This window comes from Heptranchias perlo, chromosome 10, assembly GCF_035084215.1.
Source record: "Heptranchias perlo isolate sHepPer1 chromosome 10, sHepPer1.hap1, whole genome shotgun sequence".
Taxonomy (NCBI): domain Eukaryota; kingdom Metazoa; phylum Chordata; class Chondrichthyes; order Hexanchiformes; family Hexanchidae; genus Heptranchias; species Heptranchias perlo.
The window spans coordinates 19,013,633-19,033,673 of record NC_090334.1 but is presented as its reverse complement, the minus strand read 5'-3'; the positions used below and the strand labels follow the sequence as shown (position 1 = coordinate 19,033,673).

At 43.1% G+C, this 20,041-nt stretch overlaps 1 protein-coding gene across 1 annotated transcript in view; it reads right to left on the bottom strand.

Moving 5' to 3' along the window:
- The window catches only part of LOC137326771 (uncharacterized), a 61,790-nt gene that overhangs the window by 21,167 nt on the left and 20,582 nt on the right, over window positions 1-20,041 (bottom strand). The window contains exon 6 of the mRNA XM_067992166.1: window positions 10,505-10,646. Coding sequence (XP_067848267.1) covers window positions 10,505-10,646 — 142 coding nt within the window. The remainder of the gene's footprint in view (window positions 1-10,504; window positions 10,647-20,041) is intronic.

The window sequence follows — 20,041 nt, the reverse complement described above, 5'->3', positions numbered from 1 at the left end:
GTTACAGCATGGAAGGAGGCCATTCGGCCCATCGCGCTGGCTCTATGCAAGAGCAATCCAGCTAGTCCCACTCCCCCGCCCTATCCCCGCAGCCCTGCACATTTTTTCCTTTCAAGTACTTATCCAGTTCCCTTTTGAAGGCCATGATTGAATCTGCCTCCACCACCCCCTCAGGCAGTGCATTCCAGATCATAATCACTCGCTGTGTAAAAAAGTTTTTCCTCATGTCACCTTTGGTTCTTTTACCAATCACATTAAATCTATGTCCTCTGGTTCTTGACTCTTCCGCCAATGGGAACAGTTTCTCTCTATCTACTCTGTCTCAACCCATCATGATTTTGAATACCTCTATCAAATCTCCTTGCAACCGACTCTGTTCCAAGGAGAACAACCACAGCTTCTCCAATCTGTCCACGTAACTAAAATCCCTCATCCCTGTAATCATTCCAGTAAATCTCTTCTGCACCCTCTCTAAGGCCTTCACATCTTTCCTAAAGTGCTGTGCCCAGAACTGGACACAATACTCCAATTGTGGCCGAACCAGTGTTTTATAAAGGTTCATCATGACTTCCATACTTTTGTACTGTATGCCTCTATTTATAAAGCCCAGGATCGCAAGTCCCCCCCTTGTCCTCCAGCCACAAAGACAACCCTATGAGACCTCCCATGACTGCAGTCAAATTGTTTATAAGGCAACCAAAAACAGTGCAACTCCAGCAAAACCTTCTCCTCAGCAGTCAAAATTAACTTTCCAGAGTCAGAAAACAGACCATAAAATGTCCAAAAGTTAACCAACAGCCTGAAATGACAAACCAGCAACTAACCTATAAGTACTACGTGATCCCTTTAAATAGCACTGTTGAAGGGTCCTTCCTGCCTTTTAGCGCCACGAGTTGGTGGGCGTTTAGCATGTGGCAAGTCAGGTGCTGGGGCAGACCAAAATTGGAAAAGGGTCTTCCAACAAACACAGAACACTAATTTGAATAAGTTATTCAGTATTTTCCATAGTTCTGGCATGCGATCTGGACACCGACGGAGAAGCCCTATCCAATATGGTGGGTGGCGCACTGCTGGCTCGAAATGAGCGTTGCCCTTCCTGCCCGTCATATTGGAGGCTTATGTGCCCAAAAACGGGCACGGCAGGATCGAATTTCTAGGCCATGACCTCTGGATTGCTAGTCCAACATCATCACCACTACCAATACCCAAAATTGGCATCATTGTGGCCAATCTATACTCTCAAGGAAAATTACAAATAATTTTTAGCTTCTAAAAAGATACCAAACATTTTTCCCTTACTTCGTCACAATTCTCCAGAATTTTTTGATAGCACAGCTACAGAATAACGTTGTCCTTCCCAAAGTGCTGAGAAAATGGTTTCCATAATAAAACACATTGTTATAAAATGGATCCCAGCAAGGGGTTTCACTTACAAGTATAATAAGATGTGATGGGATAGAATTCCAATTTAAACATGTTTTAATCCTGATTATGATTGTTGTTTCCTGATAATAGATTTTGTTGTTTGTGTCCTATTAGTGTGGCATTCTCTATGTAAGTTACAGTTATTGAGGGAAGGCACTGTTCAAAATGTTCATCTTAAAATAATTACAGTTAGCAACTGGAAATCTCAGGAGCAACCACAACTTCAAATAGAGCTTGGAATAAATCTGAAAATCCCAAATGAAGAATTCACTTCAGCTGTAAGATAAGCCACCTAATTAAAATGTCAGACTGCGATTAAAGGGATATCTTTAAAACAAGGCATCTTTGGTTCAGTCCAGGACAGCTCAATCACATTTGAGTTTTTTTTCATCTTCTGAGCCGTTCTTGATAAGTTAGGGCTCTGCAGCCTTGAAAAGAGGCATCCCATGTGGGACCAGATAGAGGTATTTAAGGTACCGAAGAGACAGAGAAAGTAAAACCCAGAGCAGTACTTTCAGATGCATCAGGGCAGCTGGACAAGAGGTCATGAAGGGCAAGTTTGGAACAGGTGTCAGGAACATTTCTATATTTCATTACTAAGAGGGTGAACAACAGCTGGAATAGGTTGCTAGGAACGATGGCAGAGGCCAGTATGCAAGTCATGTGTCAGAAGCAGCTCGATGCTGCTCAGTTCTTTAGGAAGGACATCATTCTGTAGCTGTGCTATCAAAGACCTTCTGGAGAACTGTGGCACAGGAAGGGAAAAAAATTGTTGGTATCTTTTTATACGCTAAAGATTAAGTGAAACTTGGGAAGAGGGTTGTGGTATTCTGGAAGGATGAGATCAAATTGGCTGAAGGACCTTCTTCATCCAAACCTCTCAAGTGAATTCCTGCCTGTGGATACATTGCTGCACACAGATTGGGCAAGTACGCATCACCACTACTCAGACCACATCCTCTGTTCCCTTCTCCAATCTCCTCCATTACAACATTGCTGCTGACAGCAACCCTGACTGGTTGGAAATGCTGTAGTATGAATGGGGTGTGCTACTGTCTTCAGGAGGGTGGGGGGGGGGGCAAGCAGACAACCATCTGAGGAGGGGCTTGCTGTCTATTTGTGGACCTTCCCCAGATCCTTGGATGGTGCCAGAGGACTGGAGGATTGCAAATGTTATTCCCCTGTTCAAAAAAGAGGAGAGTGATAATCCCAGCAATTACAGGCCAGTCAGCCTAACATCAGTGGTGGGGAAACTTTAAAAAACAATAATCCGGGACAAAATTAATTGGCACTTGGAAAAGTATGGGCTAATAAATGAAAGTCAGCACGGATTTGTGAAAGGAAAATCCTGTTTGACTAACTTGATTGAGTCCGTTGATGAAGTAACAGAGAGGGTTGATCAGGGTAGTGCGGTTGATGTTGTGCATATGGACTTTCAAAAGGCATTTGGTAAAGTACCACATAATAGACTTGTTACCAAAATTGAAGCCCATGGGATTAAAGGGACAGTGGTAGAATGGATACAAAATTGGCTAAGGGACAGAAAGCAGAGAGTAGTGGTGAACGGTTATTTTTCAGACTGGAGGGAAGTATACAGTGGTGTTCCCCAGGGGTCAGTATTAGGACCACTGCTCTTTTTGATATATATTAGTAACCTGGATTTGGGTATATAATTTCAAACTCAGAAATGTAGTAAACAATGTGGAAGATAGTAACAGACTTCAGGAGAAGAAAAGTGTGAAGTGATACATTTTGGCAAGAAGAATGAGGAGAGGCAATACAAACTAAATGGTACAATTGTAAAGGGAGTACAGGAACAGAGACCCGAGGATGTATGTACACAAATCTTTGAAAGTGGCAAGACAGGTTGAGAAGGCTATTAAAAAACCATATGGATCCTGGGCTGTATTAATAGAGGTATAGAGTACAAAAACAAGGAAGTTGTGCTAAACCTTTATAAAACACTGGTTAGGCCTCAGCTGGAGTATTGTGTTCAATTCCGGGGACCACATTTAAGGAAAGACGTCAAGGCCTTAGAGAGGGTGCAGAAGAGATTTACTAGAATGGTACCAGGGATGAGGGACTTCAGTTATGTGGAGAGACTGGAGAAGCTCAGGTTGTTCTCCTTAGGACAGAGAAGGTTAAGGGGAGATTTTATAGAGGTGTTCAAAATCATGAATGGTTTTGATAGAGTAAATAAGGAGAAACTGTTTCCAGTGGCAAATGGATCGGTAACCAGAGGACACAGATTTAAGGCAATCTGCAAAGGAGCCAGCGGCAACTTGAGGAAAAAATATTTTACGCAGTGAGTTGTAATGATCTGGAATGCACTGCCTGTAAGGGTGGTGTAAGCAGATCCAATAGTAATTTTCAAAAGGGAATTGAATAAATACTTGAAGGGAAAACATTTACAAGGCTATGGGGTAAGATGGGGTGGAATGGGACTAATTGGATAGCTCTTTCAAAGAGCCGGCACAGGTACGATGGGCCGAATGGCCTCCTCCTGTGCTGTACCATACTATGATACTATGAAAGACTGACTATGTACAGTTTTTTTTGGTTGCTACTGGTGCCATAGAATCCGCCCTGCTATGTAAATCAGGTGAATTCCACAGCTAATGGAACTCCAGCATATCAAAGAATAACATCTACTTGAAGCATTTCTATAATAGAAAAGGGTTATAATGTTGCTAATGTACAGCTGCATTAGGGTTAGGGTTAGGGTATTATCATACTCAATGAGCCATCCAAATGTATGCAGACTGTGACAAAAATGAAGTGCTTTTTCTAGTTTTGGCTTGGTGACTGTCCCTTGGTGAGGTGAGGAGTCAAGCCATATTCAAACTAACACATACTGTGGGGGTGATTTTGACTCCCTTCACCTGGCATTAATGGGGCATTAACGGCCTCAAAATGGGGTTGGTAGCCTTACCGTCCAGTTAACACCAGCGATATGGCCGGCTCCATTTTGTAACTGACTTACCGCCAGGTGTCCATTGTGACTGCCTGTTTCAGGTGATAGGCTCCTTTTAATATAGAAATTGGGGTCCTGTGTCTTAAATAGGACCCCAATTTCCATTTTAGGTCAGAACTGGTCAGAGCCTGTGCAATGCTAGGAACACAACCCTCCCCCCCGCCGCAATTTACCTTGCTGTCAGCCGCACCGGCCCGATTTTGCTGGCAGATGCACCGGGGCGTCTGTTTGGCACCTCGCAGCTCACCCACCAGATTTAAATGAGGCCGGGTCCTCAAATTCGTGGTGGCTTCTTTGCCGCTGGAATGGGCAGATGATCGACTCGCTCTGCCAGTCGGTTAATCCAAAAGTCAAAATAGACCCCAGTGTGTGATTAGTTCAGTGATTTGTGTGACGGTCAGTTACTCTTGAATCCACTATCAGCTAGAATCTGCTTGAAAAAGTTAAGTCAAGCTAGTCTAGCTTCTGCACTGGTCAGAAATGTAAAAAGAAAATAATTATTGTTTAGATAAAGTGTTAATGCTGAAGAATAGTGGTTTAGTATAGGGGTTGTGACAATTAATCATTTTCCTGTTGAAGATCTACCACCGTATGCACATATGTGTTATATTACTGCTATTTATTCACTTGTTCATTCTTTTGTTCAATAAATTTGCTTGTTAGTTTAAACCTAAAATGAGGTCTGATGTGTAATATTCTACTGAAGATGGGAGCAAAATCCTGTGGAGGCAGAGGTTAATTCCAATAATTAAAATAACTATCAGAAAGGTTTTCTCTTCATGATCCTGGACACTTTACCAAAAGTATACCTAGAGCTCAAGGCATATAAAAATACTCTTGGTCACAGGGAGGTGGGAATTGCTTATGAGAATAATCTAAAATATGGAAGCCATAAAATCTACAGTAAGAAATCAGAAAAGACTCAAAACATAACACTGATTATACAAAAGCAAATAGCTAGGCAAGATAGATATAGCAAAGAGCAATGGAATAACAAATTACGTCATTACCCAGTTGTGAATGGTGGTGGACAATTAAACAACAAACGGGAGGAGGAGGTTCTGTAAACATCTCCATCCTCAATGATGGCGGAGTCCAGCATGTGAGTGCAAAAGATAAGGCTGAAGCATTTGCAACCATCTTCAGCCAGAAGTGCAGAATAGATGATCCATCTCAACCTCCTGCCAATAACCCCACCATCACAGAAGCCAGTCATCAGCCAATTCGATTCACTCCACCTGATATCAAGAAACGGCTGAGTGCACTGGATACAACAAAGGCTATGGGCCCCGACAACATCCCGGATGCAGTGCTGAAGACATGTACTCCAGAACTAGCTGCGCTTCTAGCCGAACAGTTCCAGTACAGCTACAATACTGGCATCTACCCGACAATGTGAAAAATTGCCCAGGGATGTCCTGTCAACAAAAAGCAGGACAAATCCAATCCAGCCTATTACCGCCCCATCAGTCTACTCTCAATCATCAGCAAAGTGATGGAAGGTGTCGTTGACAGTGCTATCAAGCGGCACTTACTCACCAATAACCTGCTCACCCACGCTCAGTTTGGGTTCTGCCAGGACCACTCGGCTCTAGACCACATTACAGCCTTGGTCCAAACATGGACGAAAGAGCTGAATTCCAGAGGTGAGGTGAGAGTGACTGCCCTTGACATCAAGGTAGCATTTGACCGAGTGTAGCACCAAAGAGCCCTAGTAAAATTGAAGTCAATGGGAATCAGGGAGAAAACTCTCCAGTGGCTGGAGTCATACCTAGCACAAAGGAAGATGGTAGTGGTTGTTGGAGGCCAATCATCTCAACCCCAGGACATTGCTGCAGGAGTTCCTCAGGGCAGTGTCCTAGGCCCAACCATCTTCAGCTACTTCATCAATGACCTTCCCTCCATCATAAGATCAGAAATGGGGATGTTCGCTGATGATTGCACAGTGTTCAGTTCCATTCGCAACCCCTCACATAATGACGTAGTCCATACCTGCATGCAGCAAGACCTGGACAACATCCGGGCTTGGGCTGATAAGTGGCAAGTAACATTCGCGCCAGACAAGTGCAAAGAAATGACCATCTTCAACAAGAGAGCGTCTAACCACCTCCCCTTAACATTCAATGGCATTACCATCGCCAAATCCCCCACCATCAACAAGGGCAGCAGGCACGTGCGAACAACACCAATTGCACGTTCCCTTCCAAGTCACACACCATCCCGACTTGGAAATATATCACTGTTCCTTCATCATCGCTGGGTCAAAATCCAGGAACTCCCTACCTTCAGCACACGGACTGCAGCGGTTCAAGAGGATGGCTCACCACCGCCTTCTCAAGGGCAATTAGGGATGGGCAATAAATGCTGGCCTTGCCAGTGATGCCCACATCCCATGAACGAATAAAAAAAAACTATTTTTAACCAGCTTGCCATACATAAATTTTTAAAACATTTCCTTTAAAACAGATTTCTTCCACAGCACTGGATGGATATTGATCAATTTCTTCATTTGCAACAGTTACACCTACTCAGTCGGATATATAGAAGAGCAGGCAGGGAAGTTTAAAACTTCTTTTCCAGCAAAATAAGGCATCTTATTGTTATCAGTGAAGGTCTAAAAAGGAAAGCAATCAGAGAAAATAGGAAATGATTTCGAGATACCGCAATAATGGAAACAAAGAACTGACTAAGATAGAGCGGTTAGGCTGTTTGAAAGGATTAGAAGATTAATTCCAAGGTGACAGCAGTGATATCTGCAGGTAATGCATTTGTAAGGCTAAAAGCCGGGCTTTGTATCAAATGTATAGGCTTCGTGTTGAAAAGTTTGTGTACATTTGTATATCACACTTAAGATGAGTTATTTCAACATGGACATGGTTTCCAGACTTGAGTGCTATCCAGGGACCCATGTTGAAAAGTATTTGTGGTGTGGTTGTCAGGTGAGTACAGGATCAGGCTCTGCTGTGATGCCCAATGGTTAAGTATCTTGCTAACACTCACTGTCTTGGCTCAGAGATGAAGAACAACCACCCAAACAAGGCACCAGAGGCTGTCAACACTTATCAGAATGTACGCCAGTGTAAATTAAAACATTCAGGGGGACGCAATTGGAGGGATTGTTTTTAAAATAATTCTGTCAGCTGGCAGGAATGCCTCGGAGAGTATTGTTGTCTCCTTTCCAAGTGCCAGATTAGCTCAGTGGTAGAAATCTCCTCATCTCTCAATCAGACGATGGTGGGTTCAAATCCTACTACAGGACTTGAACACATAATTTAGGCTGACATTTCAGTACAGCAATGCAGGAGGACCACATTCCTCAACAGATCCACGCTTCCAGTTCAACCTACTAGGTTGAGTTCAGATGAGATGTTAAATTGAAGTCCCATCTGCTTGTTCAGATACACATAAACAATCCTGTGGCCCTTTTCCGAAGAATTTCTCCCAGTGTTCTAGCCAGCATTCGTCCTTCAACCAACACCACCAAACACCAAAGCAGATTAACTGGTCATTCGTTTTATTTGCAGTGTGTGGGACCTTGCCAAGCACAAGCTGGCTGCTGCGTTTGCCCATATAACAACAGTGACAGCACTTCAAAAGTACTTTGTTAACTGCGCTCTCTACAATTTTTCTCTATAAACTTTTAATAGAGGGAAGATTGTGAACACATTCCTGTCATTTCCCGATATGCCCGGCAAGTGGGTAAAGCTGCCCATCAGCAGCATGAATTCAGAAAATTATCCCCATTATTTCATCTAAATAAACTCAACCTAGTAGATTAACCTGTGAGCATGGGTCTGTTGAAGAATGTGGTGGACATCCTTTCTAATCTCCAGTGAGCACCTGATACAATTTGGAATTATTTATTAAGCCTGGGAATGCTAATCCTGTACACAATGGAGTTCATAAGGGGCTCCTTATAGAAACTGTAATCTAGCCGCAAACATGAGATAAAGTGTAACTTTAAAACATGCGAACATTCATATCCTGAATTCCATCAAGTGTTATTCTATGTGAAAACTGTACACATAGAACAAACATGTTTTAAATATTTTTTGTAAATCTTTTGTACTCTTATTGTATGTTTGATGAATCCAGTATTAATATCGAGTGACATCGAGACTACAGCACAGAAACAGGGCCAGTCCGTCCAACTGGTTTATGCTGGTGTTTATGCTCCACAAGAGCCTCCTCCCTCCCTACTTCATCTAACCTTATCAGCATATCCTTCTATTCCTTTCTCCCTCATGTGCTTATCTAGCTTCCCCTTAAATGCATCTATGCTATTCACCTCAACTACTCCTTGTGGTAGCGCATTCCACATTCTAACCACTCTTTGGGTAAAGAAGTTTCTCCTGAATTCCCTATTGGATTTATTAGCGATTATTTTATATTTATGACCTCTAGATTTGGACTCCCCCACGAGTGGAAACATCTTCTCTATGTCTACCCTATTCAACCCTTTCATTATCTTAAAGACCTCTATCAGGTCACCCCTCAGCCTTCTCTTTTCTGGACAAAAGACCCCCACTCTGTTCAGCCTTTCCTGATAAGTATATCCTCTCAGTTCTGGTATCAGTGTTGTGAATCTTTTTTTGCATCCTCTATATCCTTTCTATAGTATGGAGACTAGAACTGTGCACAGTACTCCAAGTGTGATCTAACCAAAGTTCTGTACAAGTTTAACATAATTTCTATGCTTTTCAATTCTATCCCTCTACAAATGAACCCCAGTTCTTGATGTGCCTTTTTTATGGCCTTATTAACCTGTATCACTACTTTTAGTGATTTGTGTATCCATACCCCAAGATCCCTTTGCTCCTCTATCCCATTCACATTCTTATTATTCAGGCAGTATGTCATCTCCTTATTCTTCCTACTAAAATGCACCACCTCACACTTATCTGATAACCAGGACTAAATATATGCGGGAGGAAGAGGTGGCATCATTCAAAGAGATTATAAAACAGGACTGAGACTGGCTGTATCAAGATGTAAATATTTAAATTATTATTTGTGCTGTATTGGATTGACCAAAAATCTTTGCTACTGTAAATTATTTAAGTATAAATAAATATGATTAGTTGTTTTAACCTGTACAAACTTGTGATATCTCCTGTCTCCTGATAGACTGAAGACATAATGGGAACTCTACATAAATTTCAGTAAACAATCTACCTGAATTATGGCTAATTATTAGACACGGGCTCTGTTAACTCTGTAAGGCACAAGTGATAGATTTAGATTTCAGACTGTTCGGGACACCATCTACTTACAGAAACTGCCATCAAACCATTTGAACAAAAAAATACAGTGATTTAAGAAACCCTCCTATAACAGATGAGATTAGATGGAGTAGACCCCTCCCCCCATCCCATACACATCTTGAGTAACCCCCACCCACCACATCCCTTGGTGGTACTGTAGTTTTATATATATTACACTTTCTCAAAAACACCATATTTCCATTCGTAAAAAACAGCCAGTGTCTGTTCAAGGTGAGTTGACTGCAAAGGTCGGAATGAGCGACATCTGGTCGTGTAGGAATAACAACTCAATGGCTTCTAACAAGCGATCACAACATAATTTGCCTCCTCTAAAGTACGACGATACAGCTTCTAGGGCCACACTTCTGAGGAAACAGGATGATGGACCTTGTACATATTCCATTTAATGGGTTATAGGGTCTCTTGGGGCTTCACTGATCACATGACATCTTTGAATTTTTGCCTCACCCTGGAGGTGGGGGGAAGGGAGGGTTGGTATATGGAGATAGAATTAGCCAAGGATGGGGCAAGAAGCTATGAGCCTGATACTGTTTTCTCTTCCTCAATACATCTACATAACCATACTTAGATTAACAGCTTTGGCATTGTGGAATCCTCCAACACAAATTGGATTACAGTGCAAAAGAGATGACAATACATTCATTTCACAGTGTCATGCAATGCAAATTAAACCCATTCCACAATTTACAAAGAAACTTAGACATTACTCTTGTTATTTTATTATTAATAAATTAATATATATTCATTGCTGCATGTGCAGGTTTATATTTTATTACATAGCAGTGCTAGAGTGCATTCACTGAGCCCCATGGTATCATACCTCTGCCATGCCTGCAGAGAAGTGGTTACAGTTCTTGTGCATGAGATGGTAGGCATTTCCCTTGAACTCCTTCCCAAGCTCTTCAATAATTTTGTCGACATCTTCCTCCGTGAAGTCTGTGGTGCCAAGGGCGATGGCCTCTCTGAATAAAAAAAACAATTTTGTTTTCAGGAATATATTATGTATGCGCAGATCTCCCGAGGCATAGCTCACGATGAGTCAGCAGATGTTCATGTCAATAAGGGCGTTCTAACATATATTACCAGGGGTCACTAATTAGCACTGATAAAATAACTCAATTTAAGTTTTCATTACATGACATTCTGAGATTTTTAATGGTGTTTTAGGGGTGAATTTCCAAGACGGCGGCCTTTAAGGGGGAGATGGTTCGGGTACAGTCTAGGCACATTCCCTCGAGGCAGAAAGGTAGGGCAACTAAAGCCAGAGCTCTCTGGATGACAAAAGAGACAGCGAGTAAGGTGAAATGGAAAAAAGGGGCGTATGACAGATGTCAGGTTGATAACACAAGTGAGAACCAGGCAGAATATAGAAAGTTCAGAGGGGAAGTGAAAAAGGAAATAAGAGGGGCAAAGAGAGAGTATGAGAATAGACTGGCAACTAACATAAAAGGGAATCCGAAAGTCTTCTACAAGCATATAAATAGTAAACAGGTAGTAAGAGGGGGGGTGGGGCCAATTAGGGACCATAAAGGAAATCTACTCATGGAAGCAGAGGAGATGGCTGAGGTACTAAATGAGTACTTTGCATCTGTCTTTACCAAGGAAGAAGATGCTGCCAGAGTCTCAGTAAAGGAAGATATAGTTGAGATACTGGATGGGCTAAAAATTGATAAAGAAGAGGTACTTGAAAGGCTAGCTGTATTAAAGTAGATAAGTCACCCGGTCGGGATGGGATGCATCCTAGGTTGCTGAGGGAAGTAAGGGTGGAAATTGCGGAGGTACTGGCCATAATCTTCCAAACATCTGTAGATATGGGGGTGGTGCCAGAGGACTGGAGAATTGCAAATGTTACACCCTTGTTCAAAAAAGGGTGTAAGGATAAACCCAGCAACTACAGGCAGTCAGTTTCACCTCAGTGGTGGGGAAACTTTTAGAACCGATAATCCGGGACAGAATTAACAGTCACTTGGACGAGGGTGGATTGATTAGGGAAAGCCAGCATGAATTTGTTAAGGCAAATCGTCTTTAACTAACCTGATAGAGTTTTTTGATGAGGTAACAGGGAGGATAGATAAGGGCAATGTAGTTGATGTTGTTGGTAGGCTTATCATCAAGATTGTGGTCCATGGAATAAAGGGGGCCATAGCAACATGGATACAGAATTGGCTAAGGGACAGGAAACAGAGAGTAGTGGTGAACGGTTGTTTTTCTGACTGGAGGGAGGTGGTCCCAGGTTATTGGTAGCAATGGGTGAGGTCCCCAGGTCTAGTAACATGGTCAATGGGGGCCCAGAGTCTGACTCCAATGGATGGGATATTAGGGTCTGGTGGCACTAAAGACAGGGTGAGGCCCGACCCACCGAGTGAGGCCCGACTCATGGACCGAGGCCCGACCCACAGAGCAAGGCCTGACCCACGGACCGAGGCCCGACCCACGGACTGAGGCCCGACCCACAGAGCAAGGCCTGACCCACGGACCGAGGCCCGACTCACAGAGCGAGGCCCGACCCACAGAGCGAGGCCCGACCCATAGAGCGAGGCCTGACCTACAGAGTGAGGCCTGAGCCATGGACCAAGGCCTGACCCATGGACCGAGGCCTGACCCACAGAGTGAGGCCTGACCCACGGACAAGGCCTGACCTACAGAGTGAGGCCTGACCCACAGACCGAGGCCCGACCCACAGAGCGAGGCCCGACCAATGGACCGAGGCCTGACCCATGGACCGAGGCCTGACCCACAGAGTGAGGCCTGACCCACGGACCGAGGCCTGACCCATGGACCGAGGCCTGACACACGGAGTGAAGCCCGACCAATGGACCGACGCCTGACCCATGGACCGAGGCCTGACCCACAGAGTGAGGCCCGACCCATGGACCGACGCCTGACTCATGGACCGAGGCCTGACCCACAGAGTGAGGCCTGACCCACAGAGCGAGGCCCGACCCATGGACCGAGGCCTGACCCACAGAGTGAGGCCTGACCCACGGACCGACGCCTGACCCATGGACCGAGGCCTGACCCACAGAGTGAGGCCTGACCCACGGACCGAGGCCTGACCCATGGACCGAGGCCTGACCCACAGAGTGAGGCCTGACCCATGGACCGAGGCCTGACCCATGGACCGAGGCCTGACCCACGGACCGAGGCCTGACACACGGAGTGAAGCCCGACCCACGGACCGAGGCCCGATCCACAGAGCAAGGCTGGACTCAAAGAGCCTGCTCAGTAAAGGATCACTGCCAGGAGTTGGGAGCTGAGGCAACGCTAGGAATTTTGGCGGGGCTTGACGACGCAGCACAATGCGTTAAAAAAAATAAAGGGCTAGTTTGAGTAGCAGCTAAAAACACAGTAAGTGGCAGGAAATTGGCTTAAGCAAGCATTAAATAAAAATAAAAAGCCTGAGTGAGGTGTAGATAAATGAATCACAAGTCCACCATTAAGTAGGGGATTATTTCTGTGTAATCCAATGGCTGGTTCATTTTATATCTTTTACATTGTTGTTTTTAACCATGATTATTGGGAGCTTTGGTGGCACAGCAGTTATTTAGTAATGTGCTGTCTGCTCCTGTGTAGCTCAGAGTAAATATGAGGCCAGTGCCAGGGGAATAAAAAATTGTCAATGTAAATAAGGCACAGGAGCCTGTGAATAGACCTCCACTGTACAGAGTTTATAAGAGTTGAGCTGAGAGCTATTTGCCTTCAGGCTCCTGTTAATTTGGAATCCTGAGCTCAACAGTTATCAGTAAAAGGGTTTGGAAATTGAATTTACATTAATGGGAATTAAAATTTACGTCCACTGAAGTCAACTCATATAAATGCTGGTGACCGGAAAATAAATGTTTATATCTGATCGGCATATAAAAAACCAAGACAATATTAGCTTATTCAGAGTGACGATTGCACATGTAAAATTCAACCATTTGATTAAGAAAATCTCTAATTGATATATTGATTGTTAGACTCTGATCTTTAATTTTAATTCATTTATGTGCTCACCAGAGCAAAGGATATTAATGCTCGGTGATAAGAAGCAGATTTTCCACTTTGCCACCTGCTGTCATCATCAAACGCTCAGGTTAGTAAAACTCCCTTTACTCTGTCACAACCACAGAACTGCGATTCCTTCTGCACCAATTTTCCACCACACAGAGCAGCCTGTGAGGTTGTCAATTTGAAATGGTGAGCAATCTCACGCTATTGAGACTGTAGTTTTGTGCCACGTATTCATCCAACTAGAACCTGGGGTCAAATTGTCCAAAAACTAATTTACATAGGACCCAGAGGGCCAGCAAAAAGATCAGGCTTTCATTCTGGGCTGGGTTTGAACCAGAGATGAAAGGTTGGTGTGTTAACCCACTATAACACTGAATCTCCCAGGTACTTCTCATTTAATAGGCTCATTGAAAAACACAGCTGTTTTATAATGTCCATTGTTACAAGTTAGGTTGGGAATACCATAACTATGCCATGGTTACATTTAAAGCTGTATTCCTAACCCGCATTCAATAGTCCATTGAAATTACTGACTTGCACATAGATGGTTGATTTCTCAATGGTTACAGAATGATAGGTACCTGGGAATGACTGCAGGCTGTAATCTCATGGAAAGGCTCATGCAATCATTGGCACATAAGTGAAACCAAACACTTCATAACTAGCAACTGAACCTTAAAATCAGATTGCAGCCATGAAATCACTCCCATGGTGTCTATTATAAAACCTATGTGTCGGCTTGGCTTAGTGGTAGTATTCTCGCCTCTGAGTCATAAACGCCATGGGTTTCAAGCCCCTTTGTGAGACTTGAGCACGTAATGTAGGATGACACTTAATTTTTGCCACTTATATCTGGAATTTGCATGAAGAGACTTGTGTGAATGAATCAAAGAGGAGCTTTAGGGTGCATTTACACTACAAGGGTCAAACTGAAACTGCTTTGCACTGACGCTGCAGTTCTCTGGCCTATTGAGCAAGTGTTACATTGTCAGAGGTCTTTCGATGAAATGTTAAACTAAGGCCCTGTCTGCCTGATCATGTGGATGTAAAAGATCCCATGTGCTATTCAAAGAAGAACAGAGGTTTATCCCTCGACAAACATAACCAAAACAGATTAACTGGTCATTTATCACGTTGCTGTTTGTGGGACCTTGCTGCAGAGTTTGCTTATATAACAACAGTAACTATACTTCAAAAGTAACTCTAGTTATGAAATGCTTTGGGACGTACTGAGGATGTGAGAGATGCTATAAAAGCAGGTTAGAAACATAGAAAATTTATGGCACAGAAGGAGGCCATTTGGCCGATCGTGTCTATGCCGGTCGAAATAGAGCTACCCAGCCTAATCCCACTTTCCAGCTCTTGGTTCGTAGTCTTGTAGGTTATGGCACTTCAAGTACATGTCCAAGTACTTTTTAAATGTGATGAGGGTTTCTGTCTCTACCACCCTTTCAGGCAGTGAGTTCCAGACCCCTACTACCCTCTGAAAAAATTTTTCCTCAGCTCCCCTCTAGTCCTTCTACTGATTACTTTAGATCTATATCCCCTGGTTATTGACCTCTCTGCTAAGGGAAATAGGTCCTTCCTGTCCATTTACATTCTATCCAGGCCCCTCATAATTTTATACACCTCAATTAAATCACCCCTCCTCTGTTCCAAAGGAAACAACCCCAACCTATTCAATCTTTCCTCATAGCTAAAATTCTTCAGTCCTGGCAACATCCTCGTAAATCTCCTCTGTACCCTCTGTAAAGCAATCACATCTTTCCTGTAATATGGTGACCAGAACTGTACGCAGTACTCAAGCTGTGACACGACCTTCCCTTGACAAATCCATGTTGACTGTCCTTGATTAATCCGTGCCTTTCCAAATGACGGTTTATATTGTCCTTCAGAATTGATGTAGTGTCCCTCAGAATATAGAAAATCTTTCTTTTTTCTATATTACAGATTATTTTTCTGTTTCTTTTAGCACAAAACACATAAACTGTACGCACATGGAATGCTTCCTTTTTGACAGCAACAGGTGTCACAAGTGTCACTCATGTAATCAATGCACAATGATGTGAATGATTAATGATTGTGAGCAGGAGAGAATTCAGGTAGTAGTTATTAGATACATGGTGATCTGACTTTTGCCACATTTATCTGGAACTTGCAGGAAGAGACTTGTGTGAATGAATTAAAGGGGAGCTTTAGGGTGCATTTACACTGCAAGTGTAACCGCTTTGCACTGACACTGCAGTTCTCTAGTGTAGGATCCCTCTTGACACCAGAGTGAAAGACAGTCAGAACCTTTGGAGGAAGGAGTCTCACTCTAATTCGCTTTGGAGCCAGTCCAAGACTTAATGTCGAATTTAGACTTCCCAAGTTTAACATTGGTGCAAAAGCCAAATTCATTGCATGCCAACATTAAACTAGTAGTGCTGGGGTGAATACAATGGCACGTACTTACCCCAGTGTCACACTGAATTTTTTTTTATTCGTTCATGGGATGTGGGCGTCGCTGGCAAGGCCAGCATTTATTGCCCATCCCAAATTGCCCTCGAGAATGAATGCGGTATATTTACGCCAACAAATGTTTTAGCGATGAAAAGAAAACGAAATGCTGGAATTCACAGAAATGCACAGCAGGTCAAGAAAGACAGCTTAAGGTTTGAGAATCCGATCTTAATCACGAGTTCCAACCAAATCAGTAACTGTCATTTTCTTTTTCAGATGCTGACTGGCCTGCTGTAGATTTCCAGATCTTCCTCTATCAGTATTTTAGCATATGAGATGAGATTGACATATGTCTGCAGATAAAAGACTGATGCTGGGGTCGGTATAGATCATTCAATGGCCTCATTGTGACTTTATAAGACTGATATCAGAATAAGTGTACAGCAATCACTTTACTTACCCTATTACTAATGAACTGGTGTATGGATGAATACACCGTAATCACTGCACTCACCCTATTACGAATGAACTGGTGTATGGGTAAATACACTGTAATCACTACACTCACCCTGTTACTAATGGACTGTGTATGGGTGAATACACTGTAATCACTACACTCACCCTGTTACTAATGGACTGTGTATGGGTAAATACACTGTAATCACTGCACTCACCCTGTTACTAATGGACTGTGTATGGGTAAATACACCGTAATCACTACACTCACCCTGATACTAATGGACTGCTGTATGGGTAAATACACAGTAATCACTGCACTCACCCTGATACTAATGGACTGTGTATGGGTAAATACACAGTAATCACTACACTCACCCTGTTACTAATGGACTGTGTATGGGTAAATACACAGTAATCACTGCACTCACCCTGATACTAATGGACTGTGTATGGGTAAATACACAGTAATCACTACACTCACCCTGATACTAATGGACTGTGTATGGGTAAATACACAGTAATCACTACACTCACCCTGATACTAATGGACTGTGTATGGGTAAATACACCGTAATCACTACACTCACCCTGATACTAATGGACTGTGTATGGGTAAATACACAGTAATCACTGCACTCACCCTGATACTAATGGACTGTGTATGGGTAAATACACAGTAATCACTACACTCACCCTGTTACTAATGGACTGTGTATGGGTAAATACACCGTAATCACTACACTCACCCTGTTACTAATGGACTGTGTATGGGTAAATACACAGTAATCACTACACTCACCCTGATACTAATGGACTGTGTATGGGTAAATACACCGTAATCACTACACTCACCCTGATACTAATGGACTGTGTATGGGTAAATACACTGTAATCACTACACTCACCCTGTTACTAATGGACTGCTGTATGGGTAAATACACAGTAATCACTGCACTCACCCTGTTACTAATGAACTGTGTATGGGTAAATACACCGTAATCACTATACTCACCCTGATACTAATGGACTGGTGTATGGATCAATACACTGTAATCACTACACTCACCCTGTTACTAATCTGGTCCATATCGGTACCAATGACATAGGTAGAAAGAGGGACGAGGTCCTGAAGCAGATTTTAAGGAGTTAGGAAAAGAATGAATAAGCAGGATGTCAAAATGTAGTAATCTCCGGATTACTCCCAGTGCCATGCGCTAGTGAGTATAGAAATAGGAGGATAGAGCAGATGAATACGTTGCTGGAGGGATGGTGCAGGAGGGAGGGCTTTAGATTCCTGGGGCATTGGGACCGGTTCTGGGGGAGGTGGGACCTGTACAAGCCGGATGGGTTGCACCTCAACAGGGCTGGGACCAATGTCCTTGAGGGGAGGTTTGCTAATGCTGTTGGGGAGGGTTTAAACTAGCTTGACAGGAAGTTGGGAACCTGGGTGTAGATTCAGATGGGACAGAATCAGAATTGAAAAAGGAAGGCAGAAAATTAGTAAGTGAGTTTGGAAGGCGGAGGAAATAAAGGTTAGAAAATAGACAACAAGGGAGTTTGGCAGTGCTTAATGGTATATACCTCAATGCAAGGTGAATAGTGAATAAGGCAGATGAGCTGAGGGCACAGAGAGACACGTGGCAGTACGATATCTTAACTATTACAGAAACATAGCTTAAAGAGGGGCAGGAATGGCAGATCAACCTTCCTAGTTACAAGGTTTTCAGACGAGATAGAGAGGGGGATAAAAAGGAGGGGGTGGGGCAATTTTGGTTAAAGAAACAATTACAGCTGTGAGGAGGGATGCTATGTTAGAAGGATCATCAAATGAGGCCATAAGGGTTGAGCTAAGGAACAAAAAAGGGGCAGTCACACTACTGGGAGTGTACTATAGACCCCTAAACAGTCAGAGGGAGATAGAAGAGCAAATATGTAGACAAATATCTGAGAAGTGCAAAAGCAATAGGACAGTAATAATAGGAGATTTCAATTACCCGAATATTAACTGGGATGCAAACAGTGTGAATGGTATAGAGGGCACAAAATTCTTAAATTGCATTCAGGAGAACTTTTTTGGCCAGTATGTAGCAAGCCCAACAAGAGAGGGGGCAGTTCTGGATTTAGTTTTAGGAAATGAAGCTGGGCAGGTGGAAGGAGTATCAGTGGGAGAGCATTTTGCTGGTAGTGATGATAATTCAGTTAGATTTCGCATAGAATAGGAGTTAAAGTTGGGGAAAGGCCAATTTTGCTAAGCTGAGAAATGATTCAGCAAAAATGGACTGGAAACAGCTACTTGAAGGTAAATCAGTGTCAGAGCAGTGGGGAGGCATTCAAGGGGGAGATTCAAGGGGTTCAGAATAACCATGTTCCTACAAAGAAAAAGGGTGGGACTGCCAATTCTAGAGCCCCCTGGATGTCAAGGAGAATACAGGGTAAAATATGGCAAAAAGGAAAGCTTATGTCAGACACCGAGAACTCAATACTACAGAAAGCCTAGAGGAGTATAGAAAGTGCAGGGGTGAAATTAAAAAGGAAATTAGGAAAGCAAAGAGAGAGCATGAAAAAATATTGGCAAGTAAAATCAAGGAAAATCCAAAGATGTTTTATAAATACCTTAAAAGCAAGAGGATAACTAAGGAAAGAATAGGGACTATGAGAGACCAAAAAGGTAACCTATGTGTGGAGGCGGAAGATGTGGGTATGGTTCTCAATGAATACTTTGCATCTGTCTTCACAAAAGAGAGGGATGATGCAGAGATTGTAGTTAAGGAGGAGGAGTGTGAAATATTGGATGGGATAAACATAGTGAGATAGGAAGTATTAAGGGGATTGGCATATTTGAAAGTAGATAAATCACCAGGGCTGGATGAAACGTATCTCAGGCTGTTAAAAGAAGCAAGGGAGGAAATAGCGGGGGCTCTGACCATCATTTTCCAATCCTCACTGGATACAGGCATGGTGCTGGAAGATTGGAGAACTGCTAACGTTGTATCGTTGTTTAAAAAGGGAGTGAGGGATAGACCAATTAATCACAGGCCAGTCAGTCTAACCTCGGTGGTGGGCAAATTATTGGAATCAATTCTGAAGGACAGGATAAACCGTCACTTAGAAAGGCATGGGTTAATCAAGGACAGTCAGCATGGATTTGTTAAGGGAAGGTCATATCTGACTAACTTGATTGAATTTTTTGAGGAGGTAACAAGGAGGGTCGATGAGGGTAACGCGTTTGATGTAATCTATGTGGATTTTAGCAAGGCTTTTGACAAGGTCCCACATGGCAGACTGGTCAAAAAAGTACAAACCCATGGGATCCAAGGGAAAGTGGCAAGTTGGATCCAAAATTGGCTCAGTGGCACGAAGCAAAAGGTAATGGTTGACGGGTGTTTTTGTGACCGGAAGGCTGTTACCAGTGGGGTTCCGCAGGGTTCAGTACGAGGTCCCTTGCTTTTTGTGATATATATTA